Source organism: Myxine glutinosa, chromosome 8 (assembly GCF_964187855.1).
Source record: "Myxine glutinosa chromosome 8, kmMyxGlut1.1, whole genome shotgun sequence".
NCBI classification, from domain to species: Eukaryota; Metazoa; Chordata; class Myxini; order Myxiniformes; family Myxinidae; genus Myxine; species Myxine glutinosa.
This window is the reverse complement of record NC_136268.1, coordinates 27087524-27106229: the sequence shown is the minus strand read 5'-3', so window position 1 is coordinate 27106229 and position 18706 is coordinate 27087524. Positions and strand designations below refer to the sequence as shown.

Here is an 18706-nt window from a genome sequence, read left to right as displayed (position 1 = left end):
CGACACGACGGCCGGGGCCTCCACCTGACCAGGCGTGGTGTTATTACCACGCCAGGTTCGGACACACTGCTTGGACCTCCAGGAGGCCGCCCGCCGATTTGCCCCCGTGCCAACGTCCCGCCACGGTGGCCCCCAGTCCTACGTCCCCCCGGCGCTTCGCACAGCGGAGTACGTCTTTGTGCGTCATGACGCGCACCGGGGGCCACTCCGGCCGCCGTACGACGGGCCCTTCCGGGTCCTGCGACGGGGCGACAAGTCCTTCGTCGTCGACGTCGGCGGCCGGTCGGACCGGATCTCTGTGGACCGCCTCAAACCGACGCACGTGGACGTCGACCGACCACCATGGTTGGCCCTTCCTCCGCGGCGAGGCCGCCCCCCGTCTACAGTTCCCCCCGCTCGACCACCCACCACCGGATCGGACCCCCCCCCCCCCCCCACGACCCTCCAGGGGTCGCTTCGGGCGGGTCATCCGGACCCCCCTTAAATTGACCCTGCCGGTGCAGGTCGATTCTGGAGGGGCGTGTGTAGCGGTTCCCGCTGAATGTACACAATCGCCTTGCACCTGCCAGGACGCGGCCAGGGCGCGATCGCCATGCCGGGCTCGTCCGGACGGGCCCAGACCCGCCACTCCTGGGCATGCCCGGACTCGCTGTTCCCGGGCACGCCCGAACCTCCCGGGCACGCCCGGTCTCGTCTTTCCCGGGCATGCCCGCTCTCGCCTTTCCAGGGCTCGCCCAGAGCGCCCGGGCACGCCCAGCCTCGACTTGCCAGGCCTCGTCCAGAGCGTCCGGGCATGACCGCTCTCGCCTTTCCAGGGCTCGCCCAGAGCGCCCGGGCACGCCCAGCCTCGACTTGCCAGGCCTCGTCCAGGACGCCCGGGCATGTCCAGACTCGCCTTTCCAGGGCTCGCCCAGAGCGTCCGGGCATGCCCGCTCTCGCCTTTCCAGGGCTCGCCCAGAGCGCTCAGGCACGCCCAGCCTCGCCTTTCCAGGACTCGCCCTTGACACCCGGGCATGCCCGGTCTCGGTTTTCCCGGGCAAACGCCCGGGCATAAATGTGTATATATATTGCTGCCCGATAAACGGGCTTGCGAGAATACCTGAGCTGTTTTGTTTCAATAAAGCAACTCGGACGAATTCCGTCTTTGGTCGCGTCAATTCTTTCGACTCGCGTTGGAGCGCAGCTCCTTCAGCACGATAGTTCAAAAAGTTTTGGATGGGCTATGGCCTATGACGAAGCTTGGTGAATGAGTTGGATAGGTGAGAAGAACAAGTCGATTAAATTTTCGTTCAGGTCCGGACGCTGATCCGGTGCACATAAGATGTTGTCAAACCTAGTTTTATAAATATTTTCCAAATGAGCTAAAAAAAATTACATATGAAGTTACTTTCGTGGAGAGAAACTTTTTATATGGTGAGACTTTGTGATTTCTAAACTTTAATTAATTTGGGACACCCTACTTTGCATGTGCACATTGTGCGCTTGTTCCAGTTTGACTTTTTGTCCAGGTTAAACCTCGCCCCCCCCTCATCCTCAGTCGGTTTGTTTACCATATGTCCAAACTTTTTATGAAAAGAAAAAGATCCATTATGCATAATGTCACTGCTTGTTGCTGTTCCGCAGTATGGAGGGACCCAGTATAACCTCGTGGTTTTCCACACAGTGGATCGAGCACCGGATGCATACGTACAGTGCTTCGCTCCGACCAGTAGTGCTCATGAGTTTGTGCGCTGGCTCGACAGTATTCGGTACGTCCGGAATATCCCATATTGTTACACTCTCATGTTCTTATTACCAGCTGCACTTGCATGCTGCCTTCCTTAACCGTCTTCTTTGCATCCTTAAGCTGGTATCTCGCAGTTTGGGATTCCACCCGAAAGACAGCAAACCCTTCAGTGTAGATTTGGGGGCATCATCACTTTGCTTTTCACTCTGCTTTTTTTGCATCGTCACTTTGCTTTTCCAAACCAGCTTGTTTGTGGGTGCTGACTAAGGATGCGCAGTGAGTTGACATGGGTACAATGCTGTTAGCCTGGCCTTTCGAATGTCCTCCTCTTAATGCAGCAAATAAAATGTATAAGGAAAACTCTCTTCATAGCCACAAGTCTTTACTGCTGTCCTGGAAGTTAGAGCTAGGGGCCACATGAAAATGTGCCACATTCCTATGTTATATGTTACATAGGCCTATACATAGACATAGGCCTATATGCTACTGCCTCTCATTCATGGTGCGTTTGAGTTTACTTACAGATGTAAGAAAATTTTCACAATATCTATTTCTAGGATTTTAAGGATACATTTTGTATTTAAAGGTTGCTCCTCCTACTTTCTGCTGCACCCATTACCCCCATCTCCCTCCAGTCTCCGTCGCTCTGTCACCCTCCAGTCTCTGCCTCCCATCCATCTCTGCCACTCCTCCCGCCTGTTTCCACCACTCCGTCTCTTGCCTGTGTTCACATCCTGCCCGTCTCCGCATCCCGCCCGTCTCCGCATCCCGCCCGTCCCCGCGTCCCGCCCGTCCCCGCGTCCCGCCCGTCCCCGCGTTCCCACCCGTCTCCGCGTCCCGCCCGTCTCCGCGTCTCTCCGCGTCCCGCCTGTCTCCGCGTCCCGCCCGTCTCCGCGTCCCGCCCGTCTCCGCGTCCCGCCCGTCTCCGCGTCCCGCCCGTCTCCACGTCCTGCTCGTCTCCGCCTTCCGCCTGTCTCCGCCGCCGCTCTCGCCTCCCTCCGATTTCCTCCGCCGCTCTGCCTCCCGCCCGTCTCCGCCTCCCGCCTGTCTCTGTCGCCGCTCTGCCTCCCACCTATCTCCGCCGCCACACTGCACAGCCGCTGCTCCCCCTTCCACCCACAGCTGCTGCAGCGGCTTCTATCTTCTTCGGACATATACACAGAAATATCTGCGTTCTGGTTTGTTTGTTCCCTTTGTAGCAAGTGTGTGCTATGGAAATGTTGTGTAGTCGTTCAACCTGTGGTGATTCTGTGCTCATATCTCTACAGGTTTGTTGGTGGAGGCTGTGAAAGCTGTAGTCTCATTGCTGAAGGACTAAGCACGGCATTGCAAGTATTTGATGATCTGAAGAAGATGAGAGACCAGATGTGAGTGAGTTTGCTGTGAATTTGCTCAACACTCGTGTACGATGAGGGGCAATACAGATAGTTTGGTTCCGGTTAGCTGGTCAAAAAAAGATTGGGTCTGAAGGCTGGATTTGTATTTATTATTATTATTTTTTGGATGATTTTGGAGTTAAATAGAGCGAGAGTACGTTCATTTGTGCCCTTGTAAGTTATTCCAAATGAACAACCATAACATCCGACCAACCGACTCACATTTCAATATTTGCATCCTCTCATTTTCCACAATATCTTTATCTGTAAACAGTATCTACATACATAACCCAACTCTCGATCTGCCGAAACTTGCTTGGTCACCGTCGAGAGGCTGGGTACAGAAACGAAGTCAACTACAACTTTAATGGCACCCATGAACCTCTCATTGTGGGATCGTCTGCACTAATTTTACCTCTCTCTACCCATCGATCCCAATCATCCTCTATCTGCACCATAACCTCTCATATGTCCCTCTCCTCCACCTTCCACCTCAATTTTGCAGTGATATTTCTGCCGACTGTATCAACATCAGACTCACATAACCATATTAGCCCATCCTCCTGAGCACATGCACCAATCATGGAGACGTGCCTCTGTGCCTTTGCACCAAGATCTCTTAATTTTGCCCACCAACTGATATTCTCCACTAACTGGTGGAGAATATCATCATGGAGAATATATCATTTTTGCCCACCAACTGGTCTTCCTTTCCTTCAGAGAGATCTACATCAGCTCTCTCTGCATCATCCTCTTCATCCATCAACTGTAGGTCTCTGCTGATTTTACACTGCCTGGCTTTGTTGCATCAGATTTCTATTGGCCTTCTTTGGGCCGAGTGTTAAATTATTAAGGTTTAATCCAACAATGGATGGAGGTCCTCAACGCCAGACAGAAAATCAGAGCTGTCTCCCTTGCCATGTCTCGTGCCTTCGATACGGTCTGGCACCCCGCCCTGCTCACAAAACTCTCCTCCTATGGTATCCAGGGAAACCTCCATGCATGGCTTGCAGACTTCCTCTCTGGTCGCAGTCAACGTGTGGACCTGAATATAATTCTCTCATCTCCCCTTCCTGTTCAGGCTGGAGTTCCTCAAGGCAGTGTTTTGGGCTCTGTGCTTTTTCTGGTCTTCATTAATGATCTTTCTGACTCTCTGGAAAATCCTCTCTATCTCTTTGCTGATGACTCCACTCTCTGTCGCTCCATATCTCAACCCTCAGATCGGCAGTCTGCAGCCTCCTCATTCTCTGCAGACCTGGACAAAATCACAGACTGGTCAAACAAGTGGAACATGTCTTTCAATCCTGACAAATCTCACACTCTCACTTTGTCTCTCCGGAAAGACCGTCTGGACAACCCTACCATCTACTTTCTGAACGATCCTCTTGAAGAAGTTCTGTCACTCAAGCTTTTGGGTCTCACTATCTGCCATGATCTTTCCTCCGAAAACCACATTTCCAAGCTGGCCTCCAAAGCCAGTCGCCGACTGGGCATCCTCTGTCGTGCGAAGTCCTTCCTTGGCGCACTTGAGCTCCTCACCACATGCAAGGCTTTCATCTGCAGCTCAATGGAATACTGCTCTCCGCTCTGGGCTGGTGCTCCTGCCTCACACCAAGCTCAGCTTCACACGGTTGAAACCAAAGCTTTCAGAATGATTGGAATCTCCCATGATGAATCCTATTCTGAGGGCCTTTCTCTCTCTCACCGCAGGCAGGTTGGTGGTCTTTCTGTCTTCTACCGACTCCTCTCCAGCCTTGCTCCCTTGCTTTGTCTGTGCTGTGCCCCCCAAATAGTCCTGCAGGATGCACAACATCTGCCAGCAACCCTGTTCTGGTGAAACTGCCAAATTCAAAATTCTCTACTCACCATCACTCTTTCATTCCTCTTTTCTCCCACTTCTGGAGCAATCTCCCTCACTCTCTTCAATCCCACTCCTCCCTCCAGGTCTTTAAAACAGCTGTTCACCACCATCTCTTATCTTCCCCCATCCATACCCTTGATCTTTTCTACCCCCGTTAAAACACCCCAAATCAGCCTCTTTCAATCACCAACTTCTTTCCTCAAATTCCTAGTCGTGGTCATTTTCTTTATACCGTGTCCTCCCCTGCCCTCCCCCTTCCACAGATCTACCGACATCCCTGTTCTCTACTGTTGTTGTGCTTGTGTGCTTCCCTCTGCCCCCCCCCCCCCCCCCCCTCTTGTCTCCCGCTCTCTTCATTGTATGTTTTATGTGACTGTGCATGTTTTCATGTTCAATGTATTAGCTCTTACACGAGCCTCGATTCTGTGTACAAAAAAACAAAAAAAACTCCGCAACAGCATTTTCTGTTAATTCTTTACCAAGGCGCAAACCTCTACTCTGCACATGTCGCTCTCCCTCCCTCCTACCCATTGCGCTGCCTTCCTCCAGTCTCTGATACGCCTCCTCTTCCTAATAGGAGAACTGGACTTACTTTTTTTTTTTTTTTTTTTTTCTTTTTTTTTTGTATACAAGATCGAGGCTCGTGAAAGAGCGAACATTAATCACACAGAAAGACAAACCGACACATAAAACATATAACATAGGGAGCGGTAGACAAGATGGGGAGAGAGGGGGAAGGACACAAACACAACATTTGAGAGCAGGGACCGAGAGACATGGAGACATCGAGAGATCTGAGAGAGGGCGAGGGCTTTGGGGGGGGGGGGGCGTGGGAAGGGGGCAGTGGGAGAGGTATAAAACATATGGACACTGCCAGGACTTCCAGGAAAGAAGTTGGAATTTCAAACAAGGTGGATCTGGGGTGAATTAGCGGGGGTAGAAAAGATCAAGGTTTTGGATGGGGGAAGATAAGAGATGGTGGTGAACAGCTGTTTTAAAGACCTGGAGGGAGGAGTGGGATTGAAGGGAGTGAGGGAGTTTGTTCCAGAGGCGGGAGAAAAGAGGAATGAAAGAGTGAAGGTGAACGGAGAGCCGAGATTTCGGCAGTTTAACCATCAGAGGGTTGCTGGCAGATCTTGTGCGACCTGTAGGAATATTTGGGGGACAGAGCACAGAGAGAGCTGGGGGTGCAAGGCCGGAGAGGAGTCGGTAGAAGACAGAAAGACCACCTACCTGCCTGCGGTGAGTGAGTGAAAGGCCCTCAGAGATAGCTTCATCGCGGGAGATTCCAATAATTCTGAAAGCTTTGGTTTCAACAGCGTGAAGCCGAGCTAGGTGTGAGGCAGGAGCACCGGCCCATAGGGGAGAACAGTATTCCATTGAGCTGCGGATGAAAGCCTTGTATGTGGTGAGGAGCTCAGGTGTGCCGAGGAAGGACTTCGCACGACGGAGGATGCCCAGTCGGCGACTGGCTTTGGAGGCCAGCTTGGAAATGTGGTTTTCCCAAGAAAGATCATGGCAGATAGTGAGACCCAAAATCTTGAGCGACAGAACTTCTTGGAGAGGATTGTTGAGAAAGTAGATGGGAGGGTTGTCCAGTCGATCTTTTCGGAGAGACATAGTAAGAGTGTGAGATTTGTCAGGATTGAAAGACATGTTCCACTTGTTTGACCAGTCTGTGATTTTGTCCAGGTCTTCAGAGAGTGAGGAGGCAGCAGACTGCCGATCTGAGGGAAGAGGAATGGAGCGGCAGAGAGTGGAGTCATCAGCAAAGAGATAGAGAGGATTTTTGAGAGAGTCAGAGAGATCATTGATGAAGACCAGAAAAAGCACGGGGCCCAGAACACTGCCTTGGGGAACTCCAGCCTGAACAGGAAGAGGAGATGAGAGAAACCCATTCAGGGCCACACGTTGACGACGACTAGAGAGGAAGTCCGCCAGCCATGCGTGGAGATTTCCATGGATACCAAAGGAGGAGAGTTTGGTGAGCAGAGCGGGGTGCCAGACCGTGTCGAAGGCACGTGATATGTCGAGGGAGACAGCTCTAATTTCCTGTTTGGCATTTAGGACCTCCATCCATTGTTGAGACAGCAGAAGCAGCATGTCCAGAGTAGAGTGACCTGGTCTGAAACCAAATTGATGATCAGAGATCAAGCCATTGGAGAAGAGGAAAGATTTCATATCAGAAGCAATGATGGATTCCATGACTTTGCTGATAATTGGGAGAAGGCTGATTGGTCTGTAGTTGCTAGGATCTGTTTTTGCACCTTTTTTGTGCAAAGCGGTGATGTTGGCTGATTTCCAAGCAGATGGCAGTTGACCTTGAGCAAAAGAGAGGGTGAAGAGAACAGAGAGAGGGTGAGATAGAGCAGCAGAGCAGGATTTTAGGACCCGTGGGCTGATGCCGTCGGGTCCAGTTGCAGAATCAGAGTCGAGGGTTGACAGAAACTTTTCCACATTGTCAGGAGGAAAGGACACGGAGTCCAGGAGCAGCAGGGTACGACTGGGTATGGTGGGTACAGAGGGATGGGTTTGGGACACAAGATTTAGAGGCAAACACAGAGTTGAGGCATTCAGCTTTTTCACGTGCGGAGTCAGCTGTGTAGCCGTTTGAGGTAAGGGAGGGGATGGAGGGGGAACAAACACCAGAAACGGATTTGACCAGACGCCACCAGGATTTGGAAGAGGGAGACAGATAAGAGAGTTCGGTCTTGAGAACGGAGAGATATTGTTTCCTGGCTCTCCTGAGGGTGGACACACACTTGTTTCGGGCTTTGTGAAAGGAAATGAGATTTCCTTCCGTTGGATTTGCTTTCCAGGAGACGAAGGCAAGTTGTTTCTGGGCAACAGCCTCACCACAAGATTCCGTGTACCATGGACGGGAGGAAGGGTATGACAACTGAAGACGAGATGGGATGAATCTGTGCATGAGAGAGAGCAATTTACTTTGGAAGAATTCCCAGGATGAGTTGATGTCAGAGGTGGTAGAGATGGGAGACCAGTCCAGATGATTGATGGCTGCTTGAAGACCGTGCCAGTTGGCCTGAGTGAAATGCCAGACTCGTCGACGCTGAGCAGGCTCCCTGAGGATGGTCAGAGAGATGTCCGCTTTAACAAGGACATGATCAGATGATCCGATCGGAGCAGAAGAAGAGCAGCAGACATTTTCAGGGAAGTTAGTCATAACCAAGTCCAGAAGAGAAGATGTTCCGTTGACTGAGATCCGGGTCGGGAAATTGACAGATTGTGTCAGTCCCAGTGAGTCGCAGAAGTCCTTTGCTGAGGAGCCATGGCTGGTGAGAGAGGTACCCACACCCAGCCAACTGGCATGATGACAGTTGAAATCACCACATATGAGGAAGAGAGAGTTGGGATGAGTAGATAGAAGTTGGTCCATATCATCAGACAGCGAGATGTAGATGGAGTCATCACTGTTTGGTGGACGGTACAACACACATATGAACAAGAGGTGGGAGCGAAGTGGAAGCCGTAGCCAGAGGTATTCCTGGGGGTGAGGTGGAGAGAGTGCAGTGCAGGGCGAGTGAGGAAGAGAGTTTTTGATAAAGATAGCAACCCCGCCTCCAGGACGAGGCTCAGGTCTATCATACCGGAGGAGGGAGTAGCCCGGGAGAGATACTATGGAATCAGAGACATCATAAAGGAGGAAAGTTTCTGTTAAGCAGATCACGTCTGGTTTGACAGAAGCAACCTGTATGGAGAGATCAGTTAAGTTTGAACGAAGGCCCCGGATGTTTGAGGTCCATACCGTTAATGAAGAGGAAGGGGGAGCATCAGATACAGAACAGGGGGGAGGAGGGGTAGGGTAAGATGTGGAAGAGGTGGAAGAGGTAGGGAGAGCTGTTGAAGGTGTGTCAGAGATTTCAGAATAGCTCGGAGAAGGTGAAGGTGATTTTTTTTACCACTTTGTACATCTTTGCCCTCACATCCTCGTTCTTGAATCACCCCAGAAACACACCCCCACTTTCTCTATTGCTCTTTATCTCACATCCTCTATTACTCCCTCTCCCTCTCTCTCCCTCTCTCTTTTTACCTGCAACATGTCACAAGTCTACAAGAGCTTTGTGTTTCTGCTGCTGTTGTTGGGGTTCTTCTTGTGGGTTGATTTTTGAAATATGCACCTTTTGGTCGGACAGCTGCCGGACCACGCCCAAATCTGTCACTTGACTCTACCCACCATAGTACTGAGACAAAATATGGCTGCCATCTTGTTTCCTGGTGGGCCTAACTGTAGGTCTCTGCTAATTTTACACTGTCCGGCTTTGTTGCATCAGATTTCCATTGGCTTTCTTTGGGACGAGTGTTAAATTATTGAGGTTTAATCAAGCCCGTACTTACCTCCATAAAAAAAATAGCATTACATAATTTTTGAACGGCCCATGTGCACATTAAATGTGCGCTTCCCAGTCGGCACTTAATGGTAAAGTCCCGTCGCTCGAATGACCACGTACAGGTTTTTATGGACAAAACATTTATTACCACAGTGAGAGCAGGATGTCAAGGAGAGAGAGACAGAGAGAGACACACACACTGAGGTAACAGACATAAAATATATCCCTGTTCGGTAGCACAATGAATCTTATCTGTCTAATCTTATTCATTCACATGGGAACAGGTGCAGACACTGCTCTATTTAATATTATTCATTCACATGGCAACATAGGACAGATGCGACACAAGGTTAATGAGACAGATTGGAGAATGTTAGCTGAGCTGTAAGATAATGGGTTTTTTCATTGCCGTTAAATAACACGGACCTGAAAACCAAGAAACCACAGGTGTGTTCAGTTACCAAGCAGCTAGCTAGCGCTTGCCAAGCCAGCCGTTCCTTAACAACAGTTTTGAATGGAGTGGTTTCTTGAGTGCTTAAACCACATGGCAAGTGCTCTACCAGAAACTTGGTAACTGAACACTTGGTAAGCCCCGGCGTTCTTGAGGCTTGAGTCTAGATCTACTGTAATCTATATACCCCAGAGAGGATAATAACATGACCCTTTCTGTCGCTCTTGGACGGAGTAGGTGTAATAGTTGTCTGAAACCAGACCCAGCTGTCCGTCAGACTCGTAATTGATATTGAACCAAACCTTGAAGACCCTCAGAGATGAATTGTACAATACCTTCAACAACAAGGATGAGGGAGTTGAGTGGACAGGGGAGGCAAAAAAGTATATATTTTGTGTCGCAGGTTGTGACCACAGTGCAGTCATTCTTGTTTTCCCTGTTTTTGTGTTTCTCTCTTTCGCTACCTACCCCTCTCTTCCATTTCTGATGTCTTCATTTGAACATAAATAACCTTTGCTGGTTCACTACTGCCTCCCCTGGAATCGCTTCCCAACTAAGATCCTACATCTATCCCTCTGCCTGATGAGGAAATAATTGATATGGCTCTTGTAAGCTGGAGTTTGCTGATGGAGCTGATTTGTTGATTTGTAATACTCAGTTCCAGAAAGAGGACAATAAGCTTGTTACATACACGTCAGGTGGGTCGACGACAACCGTTGACTACCTGATGGTGCGTCGGCGAGATAGGGGGCACCTCCAGGACACAAAGGTGATCCCGGGGGAGGAGGCTGTTTCACAGCACCACTTGGTTGTCTGCGACATAAGGGTGAAAGGTGCGAGGAGAGCTCGGCGGGTGAAGTACCAACCGAGAATGAAGGTGTGGAGGTTGAAAGAGGTGACAGTAAGGGAGGCATTAAAAGAGAGGCTGAGTAGGGTAGAGGATGATGTGGTTGAGCTTGAAAGTGGTTGGATGTCAATGAAAGCTAGTCTGTTGGGAGCCGTTGGTGAGGTATGTGGATGGACAAAAGGACCACCGAGGCACTCGGAAACATGGTGGTGGGATGTTGAGGTTGGAAAGAGGATTGACGAGAAGAGGAAGAAGTTCAAAGAGTGGCAGAAGGCGAAGGGTACGGGAGCAGAAACAGCAGAGCATGAAAGTTATAAGGCAGCCAGGAAGGCTGCAAAGAAAGAGGTAGCAAAGGCGCAGGAGGCATGTAGGAAAATGTTCGGAGAACGCTTGGATTCGGAAGAGGGTCAGAAAGCAGTATTCAGGATTGCAAAGCAGATAGCGAAAGAGAGGTGTGATGTGATGGGGGTGAGTTGCTTGAAGGATGAAGTGGGACAAATCGTTGTCGACCCAGATGGAATTAAAGGAAGATGGAAAAGATATATGGAAATGCTGTTGAATACAGAGAATGAATGGGATGGCAACATAGAGAGTAACCCAGTTTTAGGACCGGCAGAGAAGATAACTGAGAAGGAAGTTGAGGAAGCGATAAAAGCAATGAAGAGTGGAAAAGCGGGAGGGCCGACGGGAGTTGTGGGAGATATGTTGAAGGCAGCAGGAAGTTGGGGTGTGAAGAGAATGACAGAGATCTGTAAGTTGGTGGTGAAAGAAGGCCGCATTCCAGTGGATTGGGAACTGAGTACCCTCGTCCCTCTATACAAGGGGAAAGGTGACCCTCTGGAGTGTGGCTCGTACCGAGCGATAAAGTTATTGGAGCATGGAATGAAGGTATTGGAAAGGGTGTTGGAGAGGAGGATAAGGAAGAAAGTGAAGATCGACGAAATGCAGTTTGGATTTATGCCAGGAAGAGGAACGACAGATGCGCTTTTCATTGTGAGGCAGTTGCAGGAGAAGTACATGGATAAGAGGAAGAAGTTGTTTTTCGGGTTTGTTGATCTGGAGAAAGCATTCGATAGGGTTCCACGCAAAGTATTGACATGGGCATTGAGGAAGTTAGGAGTGGAGGAATGGTTGATCAGAGTAGTGATGGCAATGTACAAAAGAGCACGCACAGCTGTAAGGACGAAGGACGGGAACAGTGGTGAGTTTGAGGTGAAGGTGGGAGTGCATCAGGGGTCGGTACTAAGTCCACTACTATTTGTAGCTGTGATGGAGGTGCTGGCTCAGACCGTAAAGGAGGGTTTACCGTGGGAGTTGTTGTATGCAGATGATCTGGTGTTGATTGCGGAAAGTATGGATGGACTGAAGGAAAAGATGAACAAGTGGAAGGAATGTATGGAGACAAAAGGTCTGAAGGTGAATATCGGAAAGACAAAGGTGATGGCAAGTGGTAAAGCATGTGGTGAGGTGGAAAGAACTGGGAAGTGGCCGTGTGCTGTGTGTAGGAAGGGTGTCGGAGTGAACTCCATTCAATGTACAATGTGTGCTGAGTGGGTTCATCAAAAATGTAGTGGTCTGAGAGGGTCATTAACCAGTGTGGCAGCTACATTCAAATGTAAGGTGTGCACAGAGGGAGCTGCAGATGGAGGAAATGTTGAGTTGGATCTTGGAGACGGCGTGAAGCTGGAAGGTGTGAAAACATTTTGCTACCTCGGAGACATGCTGAATGGAGAAGGTGGATCAGACTCGGCAACGGTTGCTCGAGTGAGATGTGCATGGAAGAAGTTTCGGGAACTGAGTGGCGTGCTGATGAGGAGGAGAGTGTCGCTGAAGCTGAAGGGAAAGGTGTATGCTGCATGTGTGAGAAGTGTTATGATTTATGGGAGCGAGACATGGGTAATGAACGTAGAGCAGCAACGAAGGCTGGAAAGGGTGGAAATGCGAATGGTTCGATGGATGTGCGGAGTATCGTTGAGAGAGAGGAAGACAAATGATGAATTGCGGAAGATGATGGGAATATTGCCTGTGATTGATGCTGTGAAGAGGAACAGGTTGAGATGGTTTGGTCATGTATTGAGGAAGGATGAAAGTGACTGGTTGAGAAGAGTGATGGAAGTTAATGTAGAAGGAAGTAGAGGACGGGGAAGACCGAGAAAGACTTGGCTAAAGATGGTGGAAGAAGAAATGCGGGCAAGGGGGTTAACAAGGAGAGATGCAGAAAATAGGGCAAAATGGAGAAGATTGTCATGGGGACCGCAAGGCTAACCCCCGCTCTAGCAGGGAACATGGCCTTAAAATGCATGTTGTGTTGTTGTTGTCTTGTAAGCTGTATTTCTAAAGGTGACCTTGTTGTCTTCCCTCTTACAAAAACCTGAGTATGATGCAAATAATCCTAATGCCTCTGCTTTTTTCAAAATCCATGTTGTTGTTTTTTCCCCAAAAAATATTCCCCCAAAATTTTCTTCCCAAATCTTCCCTACCATGCTGATTATCGCCAACTGTCAAAGTGGAGATTTTCGTGCATTTCGCACCACAACCGAGAAGCACGAATTTAACGTGAATATATTTACCTTTTTAGAGAGATTACAGTACCAAAGCCAGGGAAAATGGCCTTAAAATGCATGTTGTTGTTGTTGTTGTATGTGCAGTGCTTCATTGGTTCCTTATTTTCATTGATTCTGTACAGTGCTTGATTGGTTCCATATTTTTTATTGGTTATGTACAGTGCTTCATTGTTTCTTTATTTTCATTGGCTGTGTACAGTGAGTGCTTCATTGGTTTCGTATTTTCATTGGTTCTGTGCAGTGCTTCATTGGTTCTGTACAGTGTTTCATTGGTTCTGTACAGTGCTTCATTGGTTCTGTACAGTGCTTCATTGGTTCCTTATTTTCATTGATTCTGTACAGTGCTTGCTTGGTTCCATATATTTTTTTGGCTATGTACAGTGATGAGTGCTTAATTGGTTTCGTATTTTCATTGCCTCTGTGCAGTGCTTCATTGGTTCTGTACAGTGCTTCATTGGTTCTGTACAGTGCTTCATTGTTTCCTTATTTTCATTGGTTCTGTACAGTGCTTGATTTTGTTCCATATTTTTTATTGGTTCTGTGCAGTGCTTCATTGTTTCTTTATTTACATTGGTACTTTACAGTGTTCCATTGGTTCTGTATTTACATTGGTACTTTACAGTGCTCCATTGGTTCTGTATTTACATTGGTACCGTACAGTGCTCCATTGGTTCTGTATTTACATGGGTTCTTTACAGTGCTCCATTGGTTCTGTATTTACATGGGTTCTGTACAGTGCTCCATTGGTTCTGTATTTACATTGGTACTGTACAGTGCTCCATTGGTTCTGTATTTACATGGGTTCTTTACAGTGCTCCATTGGTTCTGTATTTACATGGGTTCTTTACAGTGCTCCGTTGGTTCTGTATTTACATGGGTTCTGTACAGTGCTTCATTGGTTCCGTATTTTCATTAGTTATTTGCAGTGCTTCATTGGTTCCGTATTTTCATTAGTTATTTGCAGTGCTTCGTTGGTTCCGTATTTTCATTAGTTATTTGCAGTGCTTCGTTGGTTCCGTATTTTCATTAGTTATTTGCAGTGCTTCGTTGGTTCCGTATTTTCATTAGTTATGTGCAGTGCTTCATTGGTTCCGTATTTTCATTAGTTATTTGCAGTGCTTCATTGGTTCCGTATTTTCATTAGTTATTTGCAGTGCTTCATTGGTTCCGTATTTTCATGGGTTCTGTACAGTGCTTCATTGGTTCCGTATTTTCATTAGTTCTGTACAGTGCTTCGTTGGTTCCGTATTTTCATTAGTTATGTGCAGTGCTTCGTTGGTTCCGTATTTTCATTAGTTATTTGCAGTGCTTCGTTGGTTCCGTATTTTCATTAGTTATGTGCAGTGCTTCGTTGGTTCCGTATTTTCATTAGTTATTTGCAGTGCTTCGTTGGTTCCGTATTTTCATTAGTTATTTGCAGTGCTTCGTTGGTTCCGTATTTTCATTAGTTATGTGCAGTGCTTCGTTGGTTCCGTATTTTCATTAGTTATTTGCAGTGCTTCGTTGGTTCCGTATTTTCATTAGTTCTGTGCAGTGCTTCGTTGGTTCCGTATTTTCATTAGTTCTGTGCAGTGCTTCATTGGTTCCGTATTTTCATTAGTTATGTGCAGTGCTTCATTGGTTCCGTATTTTCATTAGTTCTGTGCAGTGCTTCATTGGTTCCGTATTTTCATTAGTTATGTGCAGTGCTTCATTGGTTCCGTATTTTCATTAGTTATTTGCAGTGCTTCGTTGGTTCCGTATTTTCATTAGTTATGTGCAGTGCTTCGTTGGTTCCGTATTTTCATTAGTTATTTGCAGTGCTTCATTGGTTCCGTATTTTCATTAGTTATGTGCAGTGCTTCGTTGGTTCCGTATTTTCATTAGTTATGTGCAGTGCTTCGTTGGTTCCGTATTTTCATTAGTTATGTGCAGTGCTTCGTTGGTTCCGTATTTTCATTAGTTATGTGCAGTGCTTCGTTGGTTCCGTATTTTCATTAGTTATTTGCAGTGCTTCGTTGGTTCCGTATTTTCATTAGTTATGTGCAGTGCTTCATTGGTTCCGTATTTTCATTAGTTATTTGCAGTGCTTCGTTGGTTCCGTATTTTCATTAGTTATGTGCAGTGCTTCGTTGGTTCCATATTTTCATTAGTTATGTGCAGTGCTTCGTTGGTTCCATATTTTCATTAGTTATTTGCAGTGCTTCGTTGGTTCCGTATTTTCATTAGTTATGTGCAGTGCTTCGTTGGTTCCGTATTTTCATTAGTTATGTGCAGTGCTTCGTTGGTTCCATATTTTCATTAGTTATGTGCAGTGCTTCTTTGTTTCTTTATTTTCATTAGTTATGTGCAGTGCTTCGTTGGTTCCATATTTTCATTAGTTATGTGCAGTGCTTCTTTGTTTCTTTATTTTCATTGGTTCTGTACAGTGCTTGATTGGTGTCATATTTTTTATTGGTTCTGTATAGTGCTTCATTGTGTCTTTATTTTCATTGGTTCTGTACAGTGCTTCATTGGTTTCGTATTTTTTATTGGTTCTGTACAGTGCTTCATTGGTTCTGTACAGTGCTTCATTGTTTCTTTATTTTCATTGGTTCTGTACAGTGCTTGATTGGTTCCATATTTTTTATTGGTTATGTACAGTGCTCCATTGTTTCTTTATTTTCATTGATTCTGTGCAGTGTTTGATTGGTGTCATGTTTTGTATTGGTTCTGTACAGTGCTTCATTGTTTATTTTCATTGGTTCTGTACCGTGCTTCATTGTTTCTTTATTTTCATTGATTCTGTGCAGTGTTTGATTGGTGTCATGTTTTTTATTGGTTCTGTACAGTGCTTCATTGTTTCTTTATTTTCATTGGTTTTGTACAGTGTTTGATTGGTTCCATATTTTTTATTGGTTCTGTACAGTGCTTCATTGTTTCTTTATTTTCATTGGTTCTGTACAGTGCTTGATTGGTTCCATATTTTCATTGGTTCTGTACAGTGCTTCATTGTTTCCATATTTTTATTGGTTCTGTACAGTGCTTCATTGTTTCCATATTTTTATTGGTTCTGTACAGTGCTTCATTGTTTCCATATATTTATTGGTTCTGTACAGTGCTTCATTGTTTCCATATTTTTATTGGTTCTGTACAGTGCTTCATTGTTTCCATATTTTTATTGGTTCTGTACAGTGCTTCATTGTTTCCATATTTTTATTGGTTCTGTACAGTGCTTCATTGTTTCCATATTTTTATTGGTTCTGTGCAGTGCTTGATTGGTTCCATATATTTATTGGTATGGTACATTGCTTCATTGTTTCCATATTTTTATTGGTTCTGTACAGTGCTTGATTGGTTCCATATTTTTATTGGTATGGTACAGTGCTTCATTGTTTCCATATTTTTATTGGTTCTGTACAGTGCTTCATTGTTTCCATATATTTATTGGTTCTGTACAGTGCTTCATTGTTTCCATATTTTTATTGGTTCTGTGCAGTGCTTGATTGGTTCCATATATTTATTGGTATTGTACAGTGCTTCATTGGTTCCATATTTTTATTGGTTCTGTACAGTGCTTCATTGTTTCTTTATTTTCATTGGTTCTGTACAGTGCTTCATTGTTTCTTTATTTTCATTGATTCTGTACAGTGTTTGATTGGTGTCGTATTTTTTATTGGTTCTGTACAGTGCTTCATTGTTTATTTTCATTGGTTCTGTACAGTGCTTCATTGTTTCCTTATTTTCATTGGTTCTGTACAGTGTTTGATTGGTGTCGTATTTTTTATTGGTTCTGTACAGTGCATTGTTTATTTTCATTGGTTCTGTACAGTGCTTCATTGTTTCCTTATTTTCATTGGTTCTGTACAGTGCTTCATTGTTTCTTTATTTTCATTGATTCTGTACAGTGTTTGATTGGTGTCGTATTTTTTATTGGTTCTGTACAGTGCTTCATTGTTTATTTTCATTGGTTCTGTACAGTGCTTCATTGTTTCCTTATTTTCATTGGTTCTGTTTCGTGCTTCATTGGTTCCGTATGGTTTACTCTGGGTTGGTAAATTTTATTTTATAATAAGGTTTTATTTTCATGCCAGTTTCTCTTTGGTTCTGGTTACACTGCAAGTTAATTTCTCCTGCTGTGAACGTTTTGCTGGGATTTCACATGGTTTGAGATTGATGTCCATCAGCGCGAATATTAAATTTTTTTTCACTTTTACAGTATTTCCAGAGCTACATGCCTTTTTCAAATCACATTTACAAACTCACCCATCTCCCTCTGTAAAACCTGTTCCCAAGCCCTCTAAAGTATTCCAGAACTCCTCTTCCTGGTCTTGGCTTGTCACCTGGGCTTTATAGTTGGGCTGATATACGTAGTCAGGTTCACTCTGTCAATAAATTATATTTCGTTCAAAATCATGGTAGATTAGCAAACCTATACATTTTTGGAAAGGTTATAGCATAAGGGAACTAAAAATCAATGTTTACATTTGGAGAGATACCTGTATGGCGGCCATTTTGGATTTTCAAAATGGCCACTGTAAAATACATTTTGTTCTATTTCTGCCTATAATTACCCTAAAAACTTTTTAAAATATACTAAACCTATATTTTCAGGGACAAGGAATCCAATGAAAGTATCAAATTAGTGCTATGGGGAATGGTAAGACACGAATCAAAGGTTTTGAATTGCAAAATACTGTCTTTATATTCGCGATAAGTTGCATAATCAAATACATGTTATTTTGTACAGGCAGTTAATAACATCAAAATGTGTCACAATAATTCATATCATCAAACATACACAGGCAGTCAGCAAAATCATATGTACACATGCAGTCGGTATAACTTCACATCTACACAGGCAGTCAAAGGCATCAAACATACACGATTACAGAATATGCCATTTAGAGTTCGTCATCACTGTCCTGTGTGTCGTATCCGACAATATAGTCCGCATCGTTTTCACAGTCCGTTCCACACAAGCAAAGGTCGGTCAAATTGATTGGCAAATCGAATTGGTCGAATGGTCGATCGAATCGAATTCGATGAATCGAATCGAATCGAATCGATCGAATTGGTCGAATGGTCGAATGGTCGATCGAAGCGATTGGTCGAATGGTCGAATTGGTCGAATGGAATTGGTCAATTGGTCGGAATTGGCAAATGTAAACATTGATTTTCAGATTTTCCATGTAATAACGTTTCCAAAAATGTATAGGTTTGCTAATCTACCATGATTTTGAACGAAAAAACATAGTGAACCTGACTAATATTAATCGATCGTAGTTTTGAACAGATCAAAGGCAAGTAAGTGTGTTACCTCTGCAACATCCTCTTAGGTCCACCCTCCGCCCTATTCCCACCCCCACTATTAGTTTATCCTCCTCACGTCATTATGTGCATAAAGCTGCCAAGGCAGTTTCATTGGCATGGGGTTACAATCCCATACCTCTGACACCTGATACTCGACTGAGTGTACACGAATTTTGAATTTTGTCAGGGTGCCGGCTTTAGCTCTGCTACTGTTCGCAAAGGACACCGTGGGATCTTCAACGTCCACCGACTAATGCCAGC

At 45.8% G+C, this 18706-nt stretch overlaps 1 protein-coding gene across 2 annotated transcripts in view; it reads left to right on the top strand.

The window, feature by feature from the left end:
- The window catches only part of MED25 (mediator complex subunit 25), an 84911-nt gene that overhangs the window by 6921 nt on the left and 59284 nt on the right, over window positions 1–18706 (top strand). For both annotated transcript variants that reach the window (XM_068124162.2, XM_068124163.2), the window contains exons 3-4: window positions 1624–1748; window positions 2995–3093. In XM_068124162.2, coding sequence (XP_067980263.1) covers window positions 1624–1748; window positions 2995–3093 — 224 coding nt within the window. The remainder of the gene's footprint in view (window positions 1–1623; window positions 1749–2994; window positions 3094–18706) is intronic.